General features: G+C 36.4%; 1 protein-coding gene across 10 annotated transcripts in view; it reads left to right on the top strand.

The window, feature by feature from the left end:
- Positions 1-23,590, top strand: part of DEPDC5 (DEP domain containing 5, GATOR1 subcomplex subunit) — a 106,950-nt gene that overhangs the window by 2,151 nt on the left and 81,209 nt on the right. For 9 of the 10 annotated variants that reach the window (XR_001594966.2, XR_001594967.2, XM_016129555.2 and 6 more), the window contains exons 3-12: positions 884-971; positions 1,353-1,399; positions 2,916-3,001; positions 3,667-3,750; positions 4,761-4,810; positions 10,035-10,104; positions 16,182-16,260; positions 17,111-17,172; positions 22,732-22,801; positions 23,119-23,191. Coding sequence is in view for 8 of the 10 variants with exons in the window: in XM_016129555.2 (XP_015985041.2) it covers positions 884-971; positions 1,353-1,399; positions 2,916-3,001; positions 3,667-3,750; positions 4,761-4,810; positions 10,035-10,104; positions 16,182-16,260; positions 17,111-17,172; positions 22,732-22,801; positions 23,119-23,191 (709 nt within the window). In the remaining 2 variants the exon portion in view is untranslated. Of the gene's footprint in view, positions 1-883; positions 972-1,352; positions 1,400-2,915; positions 3,002-3,666; positions 3,751-4,760; positions 4,811-10,034; positions 10,105-13,768; positions 15,772-16,181; positions 16,261-17,110; positions 17,173-22,731; positions 22,802-23,118; positions 23,192-23,590 lie in introns of those variants that run through there. The other variant, XM_016129553.2, reaches the window with a different exon arrangement.

The raw sequence follows: 23,590 nt of genomic DNA, 5'->3' as shown, positions 1-23,590 counted from the left end.
TAAATGTATCCAATAAATAGTAAATGTTCCAAACATAAAGTTTATGAACATGACAAGGTCCCTTGTTCCTCAGCGGCTTTCTGCTCTATGAGAAAGGTGTGCAAAAAGGAAATGATAACACGATGCAGAACAAAATACATGCTCAGGGAACTTAATTTAGACTGGAAGTTTGGGCAAGGCTTCACAGAGGATTTGGCATAAAACCATCAATAGAAACAATATACCAAATAAAATTTGGGATAAACTCAGTGCTTTACTTTCTTAGGCTGAATTTTTGTTTGATCTGATTATATTTGAAATCTGGATGTACTTGTCATGGTTTTAGCATAATTAAAACTTTGTCTTTCCTCCCCAAATTAAAACAAATATCACTATCTGTGTGTTTCTGAGTATATTTGAAAGAGTTCTCCCCCACCCTCATGGCGGGGCATGGGTAAATAAATATATAAAACTATGTCTTCCATATATTTTAAGGATCTTATTGGACTGTAATGTGAACTGATATCTGAAGGTTTTTCCTGATCAAGTGCTGCCTTTCAAAGTCCAAGTATTTTATTTGACTTGATTTTTATGACATGAGAGGCTTTAGGTAGAGGGAACCCTGGATTAGTCATTAGTCCTGGCTATGCTGTTACTAGCTGTCTACCCTTAGGCAAATCGCTTTATAGTCTAGGTGATTTCTTCATTTCCACTAGATCCAAATATTTATTGTGAAGATCACATTAAGACAGTATTTTTGGATAATTTTGAATAAATATAAGGGATTGTACTATAATACCAACCTGATGGGATTGTGAGGACCCAACATGAAAGCGTATACCACAACCTGTCAAGCAAGTGAGTGAGTGTGTTTTCTGCTTGAGATTGCTGAATTGTCTTTCAGATGATGAACTGGTCGTGAACCCCAAAGTGTTTCCTCACATCAAGCTTGGAGACATTGTGGAGATTGCTCACCCCAATGATGAATACAGGTGAGTGAGTGACTAGAATCAAAGGAACTAACTGAGCAACCTGCTATTTCCAAATGAAATTTTGTCGAAGGGGCTTGAAGGGCAAGATGGCTCTTTGCTTTTGGATAAAAATGCTTCTGTCGTCTAGGATTGATAAACCAATAATCATTTTAAAAGTGGTCCATTTTTTTTTCTATTTCTAAAGCTGAGATGACAAGTCTTAAAAATCTGTAGCATTTATCCATTTCCTTGAATACAAGTGCAGCGTTTGTTTCTAAAACTTTTTCCCATTGTTGTGCTGCAAGTTATATTATGTCTTTTTGCCTCTTTTGGAGTGTGAAAAAAGCTGGTTGTTACTGCTTACAATATCCCATCTCTTTCTTCCTTTTTTTTTTCTCCCAGCCCTCTGCTTTTGCAGGTCAAATCACTTAAGGAAGATTTACAGAAAGGTAAGAATTCTGTCTCTCTAAGAGTTTTATACTTTACTGTCCCAGAAACTGTAAGAAACGTCTCTTCACAAACCCAGGGAATGAGGGCACAAGACTGCTCTCCTTATCAAATTGTGTTCTCTTTTAAAAAATGGTCAGGTATCAAAACTGCCAAGGAATCTCATTTGTCAGCATCTGTTGCTGTCTTAATTTAAAGTCAGGAGGAAAAGTAATTTGAAGAAGTGAACCTTTACACTTAACTACAAAAAAATTGTTGGCAAAGCATGCTTCCTTTTATTATTATTATTATTATTATTAATTGTTATTATTATTTATGCCTATAGCACCTGGTCTTCCTAGGTGGTTTCCCATCCAAGTACTAACCAGACCCTACCCTGCTTAGCTTCCCGGATCAGACATTGGGCTTGTTCAGGGTGGCCTGGCCATAGACCATAGATTGTGGCTCCACTGGGCACAAGCCCAGGACCTTCTGCATGTAAAACAGACATGCTAACCACTACACTATAGAACCACGTCCTTCCTTTCTTAAATATTATGTTTTTGCACAAAATATTTGTTAAGTGCCTACTCTGGGTGAAGCGGGGGAAGGAACTTATTGATGGTTATGTACAACATGTGCAAGACACTGTCCTGGGAGTTTTTTGTAATCTATATCTTCCCACCAACTCTCGAGTGAGATGAATTGGCTTGCCCAAAGTCAGTAAGTAGAGGAACCAGAGTGATGATTCTGCTTACTTACTCTGGATGCAAATCCTTTCTTTTTTTCTCTAATGACTTTACCATGCTGATCAAGAAACCAAAATGTTAATGGATAGCAAATAAAGTAATACTTTAAATAGTACTTAAAGGAAAAACAGACTTCTGATATGCTCTAAAAGATTTTGATGTCAACTACTTTTTTATATTTCAACTTGATAGGAAAACATTCTGTCAAAACCCAAATCCTGAGTTAAGATTTCTGTGAAACCGAAATCCTGAGTGTCCTTCTTACCCTCACCCCATCTCCCACCACCTGTTGTGTTTCTTATTTACCAAACTTAGGGGCTCATTAAGAAGTTTGTTTCTTTCATAACTACCACCACTGTTTCATACCAAATAAGAAACACTCTCTTCCTCTTCTGAGTTTTCACAGCTCTTTGAACATTTTTATGTTGCTTTTTAAATTCTTTATTTTCCATTCTCTCTGTGTCCTATTTCTGTCTCTCTCATTTTTTAATTGCCTGGGCTCAGGTCTTATTTCACGTCCTCGTGTCACCCAAAAAGGAGAGAATTCTAAATTTTAAGCTCCTGAAAGGCAAAGAACAGGCTTTGTCCATGGCAAAAAGTCAATTGTGTTGCTTGTTGAGTGTCTGAGTATTCATAGGTTAGAATATATTTACCTGCTATTTTTTGGAAGTTATATTATGTCTGTTTTCCTCTTTTGGAGTGTGAAAAAAGCTGGTTGTTACTGCTTACACTATCCTATCTCTTTATCTGATCCAGATTTCCTCTGATCCAGATTTCTTCTCTGTTTCAGAAACTATCAGTGTGGACCAGACCGTGACCCAAGTGTTCCGTCTAAGACCTTATCAAGATGTCTATGTGAATGTAGTAGACCCTAAGGTATGTTTTTGTTCTGGACTCACATGTCTTTTGAAGGTGATTAGCACCCTACCTCAAGATGGGGTCTCTAAGGAAATAATGAGTTACTTAAGTATAGTGTTGGGCTATTAAACATATAGTCATATGTAGTTTGTTTATGTTATAGGTAGTATGTAGGTTGCATTTAAAACCATCCTCCCCATTTTTTAAAGCTTGTGTTAAAAAGATTTTTATGTATATATGTGTGTGTTTATAAAGCTAAATGTAAAATTTCTATTAAAATACTAAAATTTTCATCATGTATTCTTATTTTTCTTCTAGAAAGGATGCTATAATAGGTAAAAATTATTGTCTAAAAGATACTATTGACATTATCTAGGGAAAGAAAGCATCCAGTTCAATGCCATGTTTGTGTTCCAGAATCAAGACTAAAGCACAGAATTAGTACTTTAGTTCTCATTGAACTTAACCATGATACAGCTACTGTAACATCTATTATAGACTTACCATCTACACTCAGTAGCCATCTCTGACAGGATAAAATTCTGTTTGTCAGGGTTCTGCTACTGAATGATCTTTCTGTAGTTCTTTTTTGCCAAAATGTTTCTCCATGATGAGTGGGCATGATCTTAGGACTGTAAACTGTGGCAGAGTAATGCAGAGAGATATATTTGATTCTCTTTTAGGATGTTACCCTTGATCTAGTGGAATTAACCTTTAAGGATCAATATATTGGCCGTGGGGATATGTGGCGACTAAAAAAAAGTTTGGTAAGATGTGATTTTGAAAAATTTTTTTCCCCATTATATTAAGAATTCATGTTCATCATAAAAATTAGATCTATTAGGGAGACGAGTTTAGAATAATTTCAAATTCCAGTATCATAAACCATTATTGTTAAATACTTTGTGTGTCTTCCATTCTCTTTTCACAGTTTTTTTGAGTTTTTTATTATTATGTTTTTGATTTTTGTTTATTATCAAATTTTTACTCTGCAATTTTGGTTTGAATGGGAAATTTTAATATTATTTTACTTTTGAATGAGACTTTAGTTTTCACATCTTCATTTGATCTCATTTGCTCCTCACAGCTCCTCTTTGTGGACAGGTATTTGTTACCCCTAATTTATAGTTGTGAAAACTGAGATTGAGAAGTTAAGTAATTGGCTGAGACTGGAAGGCTAGTAGGCAGTTGAGACTGGGCTGGAATCCAGATCTTATTTCTTCCAGGTTAGACTACTTTTGCTGTAACCTCCTTCCATTTTCCTTATTTATTTTTAATGAATATTTTTCACTTAAAATGATGAGTTCATCAGAATCATGAGCTCATGCTGAAAATTCTTATTGGACTTTTTGAGTATCATGAAACAATAAATTATAGGTAGATTTTCCATACAGTGTATATTTTCAGAAAAAAAAAGTATCTTTGCTCATTTTGATGGTGGGAGGAGGGTTCTGTTTTCTAAAATGAGAGATAAAATGAGAAGTAAATATTTTTTATTTACATGAATATGTAAAGGTAGATATGTTATGCAAACATATGTGAAGATAAGTATATTGGTGAAGCTGGCCACTTATCCACCTGGTCTTTACTATTCTCGATACTTGCCAAACTCTTAAGAACCTACTGTTATACCTGCCTGCCCCAGCAAGTTCCCCTCTGGGATAGTTCTATTACTCCCATGTTAGTTGAACTTGAGAGATTAGAAAGCCAGGGGAGTTTCTTTGTGACTCTTTTATGGCCTTGATGTGTTATTGAATCTCTCTCTCTCTTCCCTTAGGTCAGCACATGTGCCTATATCACTCAGAAGGTGGAATTTGCTGGCATCAGGTAGACATTGCATCACTCTCAACTTATCTGCTAGTAAACGGGAATAGGATCTAATACAGTAGCGGGGCTATGAACAGCATTTGAGGTTAATGGATGTGCATATAATAAAATACGTGATAGCTTAAAACAGATTGTTATAGCTAAAACAAACCAGAAAACTTCAAAATGCATTAGAAAAGTTTTAAGATGAGTGGAAGTTGCTGAAGCCACTTGGGATTTTGTAGCAATGGAGATCTAGATTCCTAATTTTGGAACTGGAAACAGCTTTAGCTGAACATATTTAAATCAGACTTTCTTGTTTTACAGATTAGGAAATGTGTTTGGGGACAAAAAATGACTAGCACAGTAGTTCCCAGTTTGCTGCCTTTTTGACTGTTTTGTACTGCTCTTGATTTATTAAAATTATGTATTTCAATTTGTGAAGAAGAGAGAAGAAGGGGCTTTTTGAAACCCCTTTTAAATTTAAAAAGCATAACATCTACATGGTAAAGCCTACAGTACAAAGAAGTGTATAATGCAGTATAATCTTTCTTACAAAAAGCTATGTCCTTCCCGAAATTTACTGTGTATAGACAAGTACATTTGCATTTGAGTCACTTTTAATGGTGCTAAGATTGACCAATGAGTTCTGGTGATGCAATCTGGTCCCCCATTTTGAAGTTCCCCATGAACTTTTCACCTATTGGTTTCATCCATTGATGATTGTTGATGGATGGTGGTTTTCTAATTCAATAATTTCTTCTACTTTTATTGGCCACAGTCTTTTGAAAAGAATTTTCACCAGCAACTAGGGTTATTCGATTAATCTGAACTACTTGATCGGGAAAGAAAGAACAGATGAAGGATTAATTTTTCCAAAAAGGAATGTTATTAAAGTTGTTGGAGGATCAAAATTCTTTGAAAAATCTTAGCAGCTAAAGCACAACCCAAGGGACTAAGTCTCGAGCAGAACAGGAAATGCAACCTAGATTTATGCCTTCCAGTACAAGCTAGTCTTTTGGAGGCATGGACCAGGAATCAAGAAACCTAGATGCTACATCTGCAGTTGCAGGGATTAGCAGGGTGGTGTTGAGCAGGTCGGAGAGTCTTGGAGCCTACTCATCCACAAAATGAAATGGTCTGTTTAGAATCTTTTTCTGTAAAGGACTAGATAGTAAATATTTTAAACTTTGAGCCACATGGGCCTCAGGTATCTGTTGTAAATTGTTTGCGTTTTGAAACTATTTTAAAATGTAAAAGTTGTTCTTAGGGTTGGCCATGCAAAAACAGAAGATGGGCTGGATTTGGCCTGGGCTATAGTTTGCTGGGCCCTGGTTTAGAAACTTCAGATTCCTTTCATTCTTAAATTCCTAGTTTTTCTATATAAATGTCCTCATACTCATATAGAGAAATGAAAACATTACCATAAAGGCAGATTTAGACTTTTAAAGATCTGTCCTAATATTTTGCTCATTTATGGCTAAATGTAAACCACAAAGTCTTCTACCGTTTTCCAGAATACTTATTTATGGTCTTTCTACACTGACTCAAAAGTCGCTTTTCCTAGCTACATGAAGGCATGGAATGAAAAAAAAAAAAGTCTGGGCCTCATATGAAAAAAGAAAATATAGTAATTATTTATATAAAGTCATAATAAGTTATTAAAGAATTTCTCTATAATTTAGCTTTTTTAACCTGATAATTTAGTCAGTAATTAAGGACATATGAGAGTATTTTATTACCTTGAGACCCTGCCTTTGAAACATTATTTTTTCCTTAAAAGATAAACATTTTGATTTTCTCTGAGTAAATTTCTAATGTATTCTCTAAAAGGTTAAAAATAAGTCAGTATTTAAAAAAAAAAATTAGAAAATTTTATAAGAAAAATATTGCACCAAATCTTACCTCCTAATGATTAGCATTTTGCTTTTTTAAGATATCAAATTTACAAATTTAGTCTCTTTGATCTTATTATGAAGAGATTTCTTTTTTCCACATATAGTTTTTGGGGGTGTCTGCTAGCTATGTTTTGTGTTTTTTGTTTTGTTTTGTTTTGTTTTTCCACTTAAACATTTTTTTTCTGACTCATACTCCAGAGGGAACAACACTGAATAATTTCTGGCCCTGACTTCTCAGCTGTCCAGGCGCAGACAGAACTGGGTGGAGAGTTGCACTTAATTAAAGCCCCTTGAGTTTAGGTGTTTTCCTGCTGGATCCACCTCACTGCAGAGGGTCTCCTAGGATCTTCTCTGACTTGAACTCTGACTCTATGGTGGCCATTCTCTTAAAATGTTTTTTCTAATTATAGAATTGAAACTATTAAATACTAGCTTTCAACACATGCTATATACAAGACAATAAACTAGGTATTTTTATATATAATGCTTGCTCATTGGGGAGAATTCGAAAAACAGAATAAAGAAGGAAACAACAATATTACTACTCAGAAGCAACCACTGTTAACATTCTGACATAGTTCTGTCAAAATGTCTTTTTATTTCCTTTTGGCTTGACCATGTAGCATGTACAATTTTATATACTTTTTTAAAAAAATAAAACCAAAACCCTTTGTATGTGCCAAATAATTTCCTCAATTATTTTCACTTTGGCCATGGAATCTTGCCAGGACATTTATTGTTTCTTACTGTATCATAGCTTAGTGATCACATAGTCAAAACTTCATCTTAGAAGTGTTGGTAAGACTCACATAATAAACTTACATCATCATCGTGGGGGGAGAAAAAACAAACTCTATTTTTGTAATTTAAAAAATACATATTCTAGAAAATTTGGATAATACAGGGAGTATAAAGATGAAAATTTACAATAGGATGTAAGCCAACTATGTACAGATAATTCGTATTAAATTTTGGTGTGACCTTCCAATATTTTATTTGCATACGTAGAAGCACATACATGTATCTTAAAGATAGTGTGTAATAATAATACATGTATCCTAAATAAAAATGATACCGTGTGTGCTATTTTGTATCCTTTTTCCACTTAAAAGCCTATAAACATTTCTGGTGAAGTTAAAACTTCTTGTAAACATTATTTTAATGGTTTTATGATATTCTATCATCTGGATACCTTATAACTTACTTAACAGGTTTACCACTGCTGGACATTTACGTTGTTCAAAAATGTATAATGCAAATGATACTACAGTGACCATAGTTTGCATTACCTCTTATTCACAGAATGTTGGAACTTAGCTATAAAGGATAGTGGAGATCACTGACCCCTAACAGCTCACTTGATAAATTGATAGAAAAGGGAGGGGAAGTGACCTCAAGATCTTAATTAGGAGCTAGTTCCCCCAGGTTGCCTTCATCCTGGTCTGGGGTTTGGCAGTGTACCATTCTGACTCTCATGGGAAGCCCTGTGTGCTCTGGGTTGTATCCTAGGGGATATGGATTTGACCTTACATCTGTCTGTGAAATTTCTTTTTCTGTTGAACTAGTAGAAAAGAGGAGATTGCTGCCTCAGGGCCATTCTCAGTTCCCATTCGGGTAAGAGCTTATTTAGGCTTAGCGAAGGTCAAGATTGCATGCTCTTTCCGTGTGTGTGTGTGTGTGTGTGTGTGTGAGAGAGAGAGAGAGAGAGAGAAAGAGAGAGAGAGAGAGAGAGAGAGATAGATATAAAGAGATAAAGAACCATTTCCTTAGGGATAATAACTAATGTGCAGTTTACCAAGTCTTCTCATTTATAGTATCTCATTGGGTCCTTCCAGGAGCTTTAGATGCTTTAGATGATGGATAAGGCAGGATTCTTCTTAACCACATTACTGATTTTTTTTTTTTTTTGAGGTTTAGAAAGATAGAATCCAAGCCTACATTTTATAACACCACCTTGTCTATATGTGCTAGTAGGAGTTGGTGAGTGACTGCACTAACAACAAGCTCGTTTTAGAGGTAGCTTATATACAGAGTACTTCCTGCTAATAGATCTCATAGATCATGGAAACATTGAATCCTTCCTTATAATAAAGAAACAGGAGTCCTTGCTCAGGTCAAGCTTGCTGCAGTTGTCCCTCACAGACACACTTGGGCAAAGGACTACCAAGAATCACTCCTCCTGGCTAAAGCAGCACTGAGACTCTGAGAAGCATATTTGGAAAACGAGCTCGGTCCAGCCTTCTTCATTTTACAGATGGTAGAGAGACCCAGGGAGGCTGATTGGTTGATGGTACAGTGTTTCCCAGGTCACCTGAGCTGTGACTCATGCTACACAGCATTTTCCTTGCTTTTATTTGATCTTTTCCTTTTTTTTTATTTTTATTTTTTAAATGACGACTAATTACTTAGGGCCAGGCAGGCAACTGCACTGGAGTTGGTAGAAGAGAAAGGTTTGCGTGGTTGATTGAGAGATGATTACAAAGTCCTCAGGTAGCAGTTGCCACTTCCCCTCTGGGATAGCCTCTTGTGTTACTATTTTCCCATTGTTAATGTTCTTGCTAATATAAATAGGCACTAGTACTCTTAACTGAACATCTCCTACCTTACACCCCCCGCATTGTCCTGAATGGTTTCCTTACATTAGAAACAGGTCTGCAAACGAAGGCCATTCAACTAGTAAAGTGACACTCAAAACTAAGATTTCTGCCTAGACCAATTTTATTCTAGGCTATTCAGCTCCGAAGGCCATGCTCTTTGAACTGCACTATCTATTTCACACCCTTAAAAAGTTGCAGAGGAGAAAACAGCAAACCTCAAAATGCAATAGCAAGTTGCCATGAAAATTATTCAGTAGAATGGCCTCCATTGAATTGGGACTCTGTCCCTTCATGCCTCCCAACTGTTTGTCTTCTATTCCTTGTATTACGATAGATTTTGTTTCTGTTGAAACTCATTGTATCAAAGTTAGAATTAGCAAAATTGTTTGTTTATCAGTGTTCCTTAACTGTTTTTGTGATGTGGACCCCTTTTAAAGAGTTGACAAAAGCTATATAATACTCTGCTCAGAAAATTATGCATCGTTTCAGAGGATTCATGGGTTCCCTGAAACCTTTCCTCAGTCCCACATGTTGCCTATGGGCTCCCAGATTAAGATCTTCTGTTGTACATACTCAGTTTGCTCTAGGAATTCTTGATATTGCGTAATCTGTTCGTGGTGCTATCTCTAGAAATCCGTACTTGGCCAGGTCTGGGTATGAGTAACTTCAGAGTGAGCCACCCTGAAATCACCCTGTTTCTTGGTGCTTTATGGAAGACTTGTAATAACTTGTGTGTATATCTCCTTTCAGGGCACAGGCTGGTGAGCTGTGGGTCAAGAACGAGAAGGTCATGTGTGGTTATATCAGTGAAGATACCAGGGTAAGACTGATAAAATGTTTTTTGGTTTTGTTTTCCCATACCATTATGTCTGAGTCCTGAAATCAAAAACAAAACAGAGAAACAAGCGAAAACTTGATAATCTCATGATGGCTACTACTGTCTGCCCAGGTTGGGCCATATTGTAATATTGTCAGGGACTCAAAATTCTACTGTGTTACAGTTGGAGCTCTCCAGTTTGGGGTTGATCTTTATTTTCTTCTTCTGAAGGAGGTCTGTTTAATATCAGACATAGACATGTGTCTAGCTTGCAGGCTTCTGTGCCCACTAATACTTAGCCAAAGTTAGACTCGATGTGAGATTGCATTGGTAAACACGGAGACCTTTACAAAGGAATCTCCTTTGTTCTTTATTCTGGTTGGAAGAATCCAACCTGAATAGCTACGAACATTACCCATGCTGGTGAAGCCACCCACCTGCTCTTCCTTGTTCTCATCCCCAAGTAGTGCTCAACTGGGGATGATATTTCCTCCCCAGGGGTCTTTTGCCAGTGTCTGGAAACATTTCCGGTTGTCACAAGTAGAATTGTGTGGAGGATACTGCTAAACACACTTCAGTGTATAGGACAGGCAAAAAAGAATGATCTGGCCCCAAATGACAATAATGTTGTGGGGCCTATTTTGCACATTGTAGGATGTTCAGCAGCATTTCTGGCTTCTACCCACTAAATGCCAGTAGCACCCTCCACCCCCCTACCCTTCAAGTCATGAAAACTAGAAATGCATCCACAGTACCTGAGAGAGCCAAAATTGCCCCTATTGAGAACCAGTGCCTTTAGAGGTAACCTCTATCTGAATTTTATTTTTGTAATTTCCTTGTTGTTTACATAGTGGTAATATATATGTACTTTACCCTAAGTGGTATATTTATTTGTTTTGTTTATTTTGAGCTTTTTTAAAGTAGAATAAAAATGTATATAGTCTTTTTTTTTTTTTTTAAGCTAGCTTGTTTGTGCTCAGTACTATATTTTGAATCTGATTAAGAGTGTATTTGCTAGGTCATAGCTTCCACTCTGTAGGATAATACCTAATTATTTTTCAAATTCTTTGTACTTTTCACTTTTTCCAACACTTGGTTTTAAATTTTTAAAGCTTTTGCAACCTTAGTGGGCATAAATTGGTATTTTATAGCGATCTTAATTTGCTTTTTCCCAGTTTTCTAGACATTTACTCGTTAAGCATGACTTACAAAGATAATGATTTGGCATGTGCTTACACTTTCAGCATCATTCATTCTTTCATTTAACATGATATGGACGCGCCTCTTGTCTGTCAGCTACTGTACTTTTTTTCCTCCCTTTAAATGGGATACAGAACAGTATCAGTGAGTAACCTTCGTTCTAGAGAGGAAATCAAAGAGGGAAATCCCCATTCCCTGGAGATCCAGGGGTGAACAGCACAGACCAGATCCCTCCTGTCAAGGAGCTTATACCCTAGCAGGGAGATAGATGTAATTGGACACCTAGTCCATAAATGCAGTAATTACAGACTGTGATGAGTACTTCAAAGGAAATTAATTGGGTAGTGAAGCAGACTAACTGAGGGTGGCTTCCTTAGTAGGTGAATAAATAAATTAAAATTTTTGAAGGAAATAAGACATTGGCATAGAGAACAACAGGAGACACTTCTTTACAAAGGTGGGCAGGGACGTCTTCTCTGAGAAGGTACCTGAAAGGTGAGACTCAGCATGTGGAGGTTGAGGCAAAGAGTGTTTCAGGCCGAGGAAATAACTGTAAGAGGCCAGTGTGACAGAAGCAAAGGAGAAGAGAAGGGAGAATGATGTCAGTGAGGAGGTAGTCAGGTTCCAGCTAATAAATACAGGACTTTGAGGGCCATTTATTCTAAAGGTAGTTCGAAGCCATTGAAGGATTTTAAGCAGGGTGTGATATATGAATTATGCTTTTAAAAATAACTTACTCTTTTAGTTGGATTTTATTGGAAAATAGCCAGCATAACAGTGGCTAACTGATACTTAAAGGTCAGCTTTTTTCTCTCTTATGAAAGAAGTGCATAGGTAGTCAATTCATGGCTGGTATGACTGTCACAATTACTGGTGATATAAGGCTCCTCTGTCATTGTGTTGGACCATTCTTAGGATAGGGTTTCCATGATCCAGCTGGAGCTGCTGAAACCGCATCCATATTCTAGGCAGAGGAGAGAGGAAAGGAAGAAAGACAAGAGGGGAGCATTCTCCAGCCAAGTTTGCTTCCTTCAAGGACACAACACGTTCATTTACATCTTACTGGCCAGAATTTAGTCACATGTAGCTGCTCAGGAGGCTGGAAGGGTTCGTCTTTTGGTTGGGTCCCTTGCCTCCCAGAATAGAATCAGTTTCTTAGGAAGAAAGGATGTTAGGTAGGCATCCACAGTACCTGCTGTAGTCTCTCTGGCCCTGGCGTAGAGAGTTGTTTGTAGGGGCAAGAGTAGAAACAGAAAGATGGTTAGGGAGTTAAAAGATGATGGCATGGAGTAGGGTGGGAGCTGTAGCAATGGAGAGATGTGGGCAGATCTGAGATACATTTGAGAGACACAGAAATTACTGTTAGATTGATGTGAGGAGTGAAAGAAAGAAGAATTGAGCAGCTGGGTAGATAGATGGTGGTGTCATTTACGAGATGCTGAAGACGGGAGAATATGGTTCGGGGAAATTAATAAGCTCAGTTTGTGAGGTGCCTGTTGGACATCTGAATAGAGAAATCAGGGGAGACAGTTGAGTCTAGAGCTCATTTTATCACTTCTGTATATCTGCCCAACTGTGTCCTAGTCATGGGAACCATTTGCTGTTCCTCAAACATGCCACATTCTTTCTTGCCTCTGTGTTTTTGCACAGGCTACTCTTTTTTGCCTGGGAAAGACCTTACCTTCCCCCTTTCCCAAGCCACTTATTAGCCTTCAGTGCTAGTCTCAGGCTTTCATGCTTCCAGAAAGTCTTCCTGGTCCCACTGACTGGAAGTGCCCCCATGACACCTTGGATGGGTGCATATGTTAGCATTTATTACGCTGTGATAGATACGTGTACTTGCTTGCCTGCCGCCAGGCTGCAGACACTTTGAGGTCAAGGAATGTATCTTTTGCCTTTATATCTCAAAGTTCTTCAGCATGGCTCCTGGCACTTAATAGTCTTTCAAACATTTGTTGAATGAAATTTTAGTCATGCTTTCTTCACTCAAGAATTCACAATCTGTTTAGGTAAACAAGAGTTGAGTGTTTGCAAAGAAATTAGCACTACAAAGTTTAGTTAATGGCACATGGCTCTCTTACTTTAGATAAACTTTATAACCAGTTAAATTATCTGTTTTTTAAGCCCACAAAAGATTAGAAGTAGCAAACGTAAAAGTAAAGGAAGTGTTGATGTCCGAAATTTATTTTTATACAGAAAAAATAAGATGGATTGATTGATACATAAAGATATGGCTAGATGACAATAGGTAAACGATAAAACAAATGTCACATTCAGTATAGGATTTACGTGGTGGATATGTAGGTGTTGTCTGGATGATTTTTTTCAGCTTTTTTATATGAAAATTTTCATAAAAAAATAATAAAAGCACCCCAAATTCTAAATTAAGAATTGCAACATTAACTGCATCATACAGATATAGCTGGTTTTCTATATAAATATTAAAATATAATTTAAAAGTTGTAACCAGCATTAACTAAAATTTTTCAAAGTCTCTTTGGAAAATATTCAAATACAGTAAATGGTTAATTAACTTAAAAAAATGAAAGAAGGCAAACAGCCAAATTGAAAATGAGCAAATGGTTTGAATAGGCATTTTTCCAAGAAGATATACAAATGGTCAATAAACACATGAAAAGATTCTCAATAGCATTAGTCATTAGGAAAATGTAAATCAAAAACCACCATGAAACACCATCTCAAACACACTAGGGTGACTATAATAAAAATAAAAAATTTTCCAAAGGAAAGTAGCAAGTGTTGGAGAGGATGTGGCAATGTAAAATGGTGTCACCACTGTGGAACAGTATGGTAGTTCCTCAAAAGGTTAAATGTAGAATTACCAAATGACCCAGCAATTCCACTCTTCAATACTATCAGGTATACACTTGATAGTATTGAAAATATGTGTTCACAAAAAAACTTGCATACAAATGTTTGTAGTAGTAGTAGTAGTCATAGTAGCCAAAAAGTGGAAACAACCCCAAATGTCCATCAGCTGATGAACAGATAGATATAATGTGGTATAACCATACAATGGAGTGTTAACAAAAACATAATGAAATGATGATTCATGCAGCACCATGGATGAACCTTGAAAACAGTAGGCTAAGTGAAAGAAACCAGTTACAAAAGACCACATATTGCATGATTCCATTTATGTGAAGTGTTCACCATAGACAAATATAGAGACAGAAAGTAGATTAGTGGCTGCCAGGAAAGAGGGCAGTAGGGAGTAACTGCTACCGGTATGGGGATTCTTTCCGAAGTGATAAAAATGTCTGGAATTCGACAGTAGCGAAGATCGTGTAATATTGCAAATGTACTAAAGACCACTGAATTCACTAAAATTGGTGAACATTATGTGATGTGAATTTTATCTTAACAAAAAAATCTACATTAAAAAAAAAAGGGACCATTGGGAGGGTAATTTGAATATGACGGTAATTGATACTTTTGCAGTTTTAAAGTGGAAGACATACTTAAGTTCTAACCAGAGTTAACAGGAATTTTTCAAAGTACTCTGAAAGACTTTCAAATACAGTAAATAATTGACTAAAAAATATAAAACAGACATAACTAAAAATATCACTTTATAGATTCGTGTAGATGCACACACACTTAGTAAATACAGAGTGTGTTAACCAGATTTGGAAAGTGTCTTTTAAATCAACTTAATAAAACATAGTTTTCATACAATAAAACATCCATTATATGTGTATAGTTTAATTTTGACAAGGGTGTATATCACAGTCAAGTATAGAACATTTCCATTACCCCAAAAAGTTCCTTCATGACCCTTTGCTGTCAGTTCCGCCATACACACAGGCAACAAGTAAGCTCCTTCTATCTCTAGAATAATTTTGCCGAAAAAGGTATCCTTAAAAAAATAACTTCTTTAATTATAAGAGCATTGCATGTTTATTATAAAAAGTTTAGACAGTATATATTTTTGTTTGTTTCTCAGAAATATTTTAAGCTTTAGAAGGTAAAAAGATAAACAAAAAAAGCAAAATCACTCATAATGCCAATACTCAAAGACAATTACAGTGAACATTCCGAAAGATAAATTTTCTCTTGAGTCTTTGTGTTTCTATGTGTTAGGGAGGGAGAGTGAATTTATTGAGTGTTGTCTGTTATGCCCCAGAGACTGTGGAAAGCCCTGGGAAGTGCATTGAGAACATGCTTCTGTCTTTAAGGAGTGAGGTCTCCAATAAACTAACGGATTGTCAGATACTTCATTTTGCTTTCTCACCAAATGTCTAGAGCCTTGTAGAAGAGGAAAGAACTGGGTAAGGGGCTTTGTGGTAAAGCATATAGACTCAGAAAACCACTTACGCTTTTCCTGCAGGCAGTCTGGGTGTGGAGCTGGGGTACGATGTGAATTATTTGTTATACCCGGCAACTCATCAACTGGCATGTCTTAGCCCAAGTTCTACTTCCATTATGAGGTTTCCTTGACTTTCCCAGGTAGATTTGCTGCCCTTTCTCCATTTATTGTGGGAAGCTTCAATAGAATATTTGTATATGTTTCAATATTCTGCATGTCTTTATCTTCTACGATGAACTCCTAGAGGGGAGGGATGGGATCCTCTCATGGCCTATAATGCCATGGATGAAGCTTGCTTTTAGAAGTCCCATGTTGCGATTAAGAGAAATCCTCCAAAATCTCCAATCATTGATTTTTTTTTTTTTTTTGGTGGTGGCAGTGGTAAAAAACAAAATTTATCATCTTAACCATTTTTAAGTGTGCAGTTCAGTAGTGTTAAGTATATTTACATTGTCGTGAAACAAATCTCCGGAACTTTTTTATCTTACAGAACTAAAACTCTATATACATTATTGCTTTTTTAATGCAGTTATCTTTTTGTTTATTTCAGGTGGTGTTCCGTTCTACGTCAGCTATGGTTTACATATTTATTCAGATGAGCTGTGAAATGTGGGATTTTGATATTTATGGTACTGTTCCCAAGTGCTTGTTGTAACTGCTAATGGGGAAAAGTCTGCTTTCTCTTTAGTTTACAGTGAGCTCTTATCATTCTCTAAAGATATGTCTTGAGATTTTTACAAATCCTCAAATACTAAAACAAACATTTTATACATATAGTGGATTAGAGGAACTGTAATAAAGTATTAATGAAAAATCTGAATTCTCAGATCTTTAATTATTTTATAACTATAGGGTTAAAAGTCAAAGGGTGATTCTGTGGGTAGGAACCAACACTTTCTCTGACATCTTTCATTTCTCCTATCATAGAAATCACCAGGTTTATCTCATTTTATTTGAATTACTACACAGTAGAGAACAATAAAGCTGCTTTGAGGTGTGGATGCTATGTCCAACATAGCAGCCTCATAGTGCCTGCAATTCAAATTTGTGTTTACCAGAATTATAAATTAATTTTTGCTGTGGGTCGTCAAGGTCATTCAGAAACAGCAGGAACTGAAAATGGTAACTTAGTGAATGCCCAGGGCCTACCAGATCTTCTAACAAACTGCAAGCATTGCTGTGAGAGTAAATTGTATTTAGAAGTTAGACGGTTCTCTCATTTTGAAGCTACGTCATATTTTTCCGTCATCAAAGTTCTTTTAATCTTGTATTTTATCTTGAAGCTATGGTCTCTTATTGAGTGAGGTAAGTATTAAATTTGGCTCCATAGAAAGTCGAGGTTGAAACCATTTTTATACATCTGGCTTTCATGATCTTGTTTTAGGGTATAGCAGAACCTACCTTCTCTGAGTATACTAAGAGAAGAAATTATGAACAAGAAATAAAGACACTCCTTACCTTCTTGTTGTTTCTTTTCAGGGGATCTGTATTTTGAGAAAGCTGTGAATGGTTTCCTTGCTGATCTCTTCATCAAGTGGAAGGTATGTTTCTTTTTATGCACTAAATCTTATTGAGTAAACATTATTCAATGCAGATTTTCAAAATGCACTAGGCATAGGACCTGAACAGATGCTTCTCCTAAGAAGACATAAAAATGGCCAACAGGCATATGAAAAGATGCTCAACTTCAATAGCTGTTAGGGAAATGCAAATCACAACCTCAGTGAGATACCACTTCGTACGTGTTATAATGGCTACTATTAATAGGATAAGTAATAACAAGTGTTGGAGAGGTTGTGGGGGAAAAAAGAACCCTCATACACTGCTAGTGGGAATGTAATTGGTACAGATGCTATGAAAAACAGTATGGAGGTTCCTCAAAAAATTAAGAATAGAATTACCATATGACCTAGCCATTTCTCTTCTGGATATCTACCCCCAAAATTTGAAAACATTTATTTGTAAAGATATATGCACCCCAATGTTCATTACAGCAGTATCCACAGTGGCCAAGACATGGAAGTAACCGAAGTGCCCTTTGATAGATGATTGGATAAAGAAGATGTGGTACATATGCACAATGGACTATTACTCAGCTGTAAAAAAAGATGAAATACTGCCATTTTTGACAACATGGATGCATCTTGAGATCATGCTAAGTCAGACAGAAAAAGTTGAGAACCATATGATTTCACTCATGGGAGATATGAAACTGAAAGCAACAAACAAGACAAACAAAAACTCACAGACACAGACAATAGTTTAGTAGCTACCAGAGGGAAAGGGTGGAGGAGCGGAGGTAGATAAGGGTAAAGGGGGTAAATATATGGTGATAGAAGGAAATTTAACTTTGGGTGGTGAACACAAAATGCAATATACATATGATGTATTAAGTTATACACCTAAAACCTATATAGTTTTATTAACCAATGTCACCCCAATAAATCTAATTAAAAAAAAGAAAAATGTGCTATTTCTATTAAGCCACATTTAATTGATATATCTTAACTAAAGCCTAAATTGATGACTCTAGATTTAAATTACTTCAATTTCCTCAACGTGGTAAAGGTCATTTATGAAAAACTCATAGTTAACATCATACTCAATGATGAAAGGCTGAAAACTTTCCCCCTTAAGATTAGGAATAGGGTAAGGATGCCTGCTTTCAAGAGTATTCAGTGCTATGCTGGACATTCTAGCCGGGCAAGAAAAAGAAATAAAAGACATTCATGTTGGAAAAGAAGAAGTAAGCTTATATTCACAGATGATATCCTCTACTTAGAAAAACTTTAAAAGTTCATAAAAATACTACTAGAGCCTAATAAATGAATTCAGCAAAGTTGCAAGATACAAATTCAACACATAAAATCGGCAATGAACAATCAAACAGGAAATTAAAAAAAAAAAAACAAGAAATTAATTAATAAAAAGGGAAGTAAAAAACAATTCCAATTACAAGAATATCAGAGAATAAAATAATTTGGAATAATTTATCCAAGGAGGTGCAAGACTTGTATACTAACACCTACAAAACTTTGTTGAAAGAAATTAACAAAGGCCTAAATAAATGAAAAACAATCTGTGTTCATAGATTGGAAGACTTAATATTGTTAAAATGGCAATACTACCCAAAGCAAGCTACAGCCCAGTATAGTCCCTATCGAAATCCCAATGGCCTTTTTTTTTTTTTTTAGAAATGGAAAACCTGATTGTAAAATTTATGTGAAATTGCAAGGGTCATAAATAGCCAAAACAATTTTTTTTTTTCAAAACACTCTTGAACAAAGTTGTAGGACTGTTACTTCCCAATTTCAAAATTTACAATAAAGTCCAAGTAGTCAAAACTGTGATGCTGGCATAAAGATATATATGTATCAGTGGAATAGAATTGAGACTACAGAAATCAATCCATACATCTACATTCAGTTGATTTTAGGCAAGAATGTCAGGTCTGTTCAATAAGGGAAAGAATAGTCTTCAATAATGATATCTTCTGAGGTAATTGAATATCCATATGCAAAAGAATGAATTTGGATTCTTACCTCAGAGCATATAAAAATATTAACTCAAAATGGATCAAAGACCTATATATGAGAGCTAAAACCATAAAAGTTTTAAAAGAAAGTATACGGGAATCTATGACATTGGTTTCTTAACTATGGCACCAAAAACACAGGCAACCAAAAAAAATAGTTAAGGTGAATGAACTTCATTCAAATTAAAAACTTTTATGCGTCAAAGGACACTATAAGAAAAGGGAAAAGACAACACAGAATAGGATAAAATATGTGCAGATCATCTGTCTGATAAGAATCTAGTATCCAGAATACATAGAGAACTTTACCAAGAACAAAAAGACAAACTACCCAATTAACAAATAGGCAAAGGACTTGAATATACATTTCTCCAAAGAATATATGCAGGTGGCCAAACAAGCACATGAAATGATGCTCAAGATCATTAGTTATGAGAGATTTCCCAAACCAATACCACAATGAAATACCACTTCACATCCACAAGAATGACTATAATATTTTTAAAAAATGGAATATAACAAGCATTGGAAAGGATGCGAAGAAATTGGAATCCTTGTACATTTATTTTGGGAATATAAAATAGTGCTGAGGAAAACAGTTTGGTGGCTTCTCAGTAAAATAAACAGAATTACTATATGACCCAGCAGTTCCACACTGGGTGTATACCAGAAAGAATTGACAATATGTTCACACAAAAACTTATACATGAATCTTATAACAGCAATATTCATAATAACCAAAAAGTAGAAACTGCATAAATGTTTGTCAGCTAAATGAATGGATAAACAAAATGTGGTATTACCTATAGAGTGTAATATTTTTCAGCCATGAAAAGGAATGCTACAAAATGGGTGAACCTTGAAAACATTATGCCAAGTGAGAGAAGCCAGATACAACACCACATATTATAAGGTCCTGTTTATATGAATGTCCAGAATAGGCAAAGCTATAGAGACAAAAAAAAAATAGATTAGTTAGATTAGTGGCTGCCAGGGGCTGGGGCTGACGAGTGACTGCTTAATCAAAATGGAGTTTCCTTTTGGAAGAATTGAATATTCTGAAACTACATAGTGATCATTGCACATTGTTGTTAATGTACTAAATGTCACTAGTCTCTCTGAACCCCTATTTCCTTATCTACAAAAGTGAGCTAATAATAGTTCCTACCTCACAAGGTGTTTTCAAGTATCTGTACATAGTAAGGTCTCAATAGGATCTAGGTCTCAATGGAATCTAAGTCTCATTCTCTTTTTTTTAGGAATATAGGAGCACTATCTTTCAGCTCAGAGGTTAAAGAACTGGAAATAGGATAAGTTCCCTCAGACTTTGCAGACTTCCTGGGGAGATTGGATATATGTATTTGAAACAACAGCTAATCTAATATTTTAGGGGTTGGAATTTTATTTACTTTCAGGATTGGACTTGGAAGGCTGATGAAGGTTTAGGTTGTTGGAAAGGAAGACAGAGAGGGTGTTTCAGATGAAGAAAAGTGTATGAGCAAAAGGATGACATGGGCATGAGAGTGGGTTGTGGTCTTTGGCGACTCCACAGAAGATTTGTGAGGGAAAGAGTCAAGAGATAAGATTAGATTCGAAGGATAGGGTCAGGTCAAGCCAAGCAGTTTCGACTTGAATTGATAAGAAGCGGGAGCTATTAAAGGTCTCAAGTAGAGGGTCAGAGTGATTAAAACTGGGGAAAATTTGAGGAAGAGCAGTCTAGTGGCCAGAAACAATTTGATGAAGAGTCATACTAGAATTAAGCAGAGCAGTTCAGAGGCTTCTGCAGTCATGTGGCTTAATGGCAATCAGGCCTCTGAGTCTGCCTGCGTATGGGGTTTGGGGAGAGCACAAACAGCAGGGGCTGGCCTTAGGGGTGGGCTGAAAGATGGTTCAGTTTGGACCGCCTAATGGCCATTTCGGTGTTGGGTCCATGAAAACCTCCACTTTAAGTCTGGCTCAGTGGACTTTCAGATGTCTCCTAACCCAAGATTTTGTGAGTGTATATGTGATTAAACATAGGGACAAAGTATGTCATAAGCCCAGTCATTAGTTTTAGGACTTTGCTCTTAGGATTTATTTTTTAAAATCTAGACCTTGATTGTCAAGCAAGAACTTAAAAATGAATTTAAATAACTTTCTGTAATCACTCTATTGATTTAATGAAGACTAGTGAAAGTTATTTATATATACTATTGAATAACTTAAGACTGATACTGTGGGTAGCAGGATAGAGCATGGGAATGTACGAATTCATTTCTGAGCCCAAAATATAGTGGTGATGGAGGTAATAGTGGTCCTAATTAACATTTGAGTATTTTGACATAGCAGGTATTATGGTGTTTTACCCATATTGTAACACTAAATTTTCTTGTCCCTATTACGTAGGCAGGGAAAGTACAGCTCTAAGAGGCTAGATCACTCACCCATGAATAGCCTGCAAAAGTAGGATAAGGATTCTAATCCTTTCTCATCGTAACCCCTGTGCTGCCCTGTGTATGTTTGTAATCCCAGGCCGTGTCTCCGTTGTATATTATCTCCATGACATATGATTTGAGACACTCATATGCCCACACCAGCCCATTTTCAGGCATTATTTTCTGTACATCGCTTACACCAATATCAGATAAAGATGCTGAGTTTGGAGCACTAGGAGTCCAATTGGTGACTAATGAAGGTCTGTTCTTTTGTAGCACTCTGCTCTTGGTACCGGGGCTTGTATTTAGAAATTTCTGTCCACTTGAGGTATCCATCCATGGAAGGATATAAAGTCATATAATGTACAGTATGTTGTATACCTTATATGGTGAACGATGAATTGTTTAGTCAGTAAGTACAGTTGGGTTAGAGATGGGGTTGGTCAGTATAGGCTGATGTCTTCAAAGACCCAAGAGGAGCTGAAACTGAGCTTGCTGGCTCACTGATACAAGCCAGATTTCATGGCCATCCATAAACACCCTACTTCCAGAACACTGATCTCCAAATTCCATGGAAATGTTTATTCTCACCAGCCCTCATCCCAGTCCAAAGGTGATTCATTGCCTTAGCTTTGACCCCTGAATCTCGAGCAGCCCTCAGTCCTCATCCTATGACGTTGGTAGGATTTGGGAGTGTCCTTGATTCTTACATCTATCACCATTGATTCTGTTCTTGTTCCCTAAACTACAGTTCTGAAGAATTAAAAAACAATATGAAGGAGGTGCAAATACCATGATCCTCTGACATTAGGCTGATCTATTTCATGCCAAATCAAGGGCTGGGAGGCAGGGGCCTGTACCTTTTGGTGATTTGCAGTTTTCAAAGCACTTGGCACATTCCTGGAACTTTAGGTAACTTGTCCAAGGTCACAGAGTGGTAAGCTTCAGACCCAGGACTCAGTCCAGGTCTTCTGACTCCCAGCAGTGCTGTGTCCACGGCATTGTACGATCTACAATCAGTTACCTGACATTATCCAATACTGTACTGCCACAAAACCTCATAGAACTGAGAATATTATGTTTATGCTGGCTACTTCATTGTGAAGTAAATGGAATAAACTTGAGCCCTCTTTTTCTCTACTCATACCTAGGAGAAGAACTGTAGTCATGAAGTGACAGTGGTCCTATTTTCTAGAACTTTCTATGATGCAAAATCTGTTGGTGAGTAAATCTTTATCCTCATTATTTTTTGTTAAGCTTCTCACACCCTTACCCCCATCCATTCTTTATCATCGATCCCTTTGCTCTGCTCTTTCTCACCATTTCTGCTATGAGGACAGGGTAAAATAGAAAATAGCACAGTCCATTGTGTATGCAAGAAGTCTGTAGGATGTGATTCATGTTAAAGCCAACTTAATAGATATATAATTATCTTTATTTGTGTGTGTGTGAGAGAAACGTTTAACCCGGAAGAGGGAACAGAGGAACCGAGTTTCTCTTGTTGATCTGCTCTACATTCTTTGTTTTCTGTATTTCAGATGAATTTCCTGAAGTAAACCGAGCCTCAATTCGACAGGATCACAAGGGGCGATTCTATGAAGACTTTTACAAGTAAGTTTTGAGTGCTTTACTATGCCCCCCTTTTTTGTCTGTTTCTTTCTTTTTTAAAAGATATTATTTTAGAATAATTTTAGGTTTACAGAGAAGTTACAGAGTTCCCATATACCCATCTCCCAGTTTCTCCTGTTAACATTTCATAGCCAAGGTACATTTGTCAAAACTACAGAACAGCACTGGTATATTCCTATTAACTAAATTTCAGACTTTTTTTCAGGTTTTACTAGTTTTTCCACTTACACCCTTTTTTAAATTTTAAGTTCCAGTCTAAGATTGTATTTAGACTTTGCAAACTGATTGTGAAAAATTTCAGTCTCACAAAAAAAGAAAAATGAATAATATAATGAACCCTATACCCAACACTTGTATTTAATAGCTGTTATGCCCTATTTG

This window comes from Rousettus aegyptiacus, unplaced genomic scaffold, assembly GCF_014176215.1.
Source record: "Rousettus aegyptiacus isolate mRouAeg1 unplaced genomic scaffold, mRouAeg1.p scaffold_m13_p_5, whole genome shotgun sequence".
In the NCBI taxonomy this organism is placed as follows: domain Eukaryota; kingdom Metazoa; phylum Chordata; class Mammalia; order Chiroptera; family Pteropodidae; genus Rousettus; species Rousettus aegyptiacus.
This window is presented reverse-complemented; position numbering and strand designations above follow the sequence as displayed.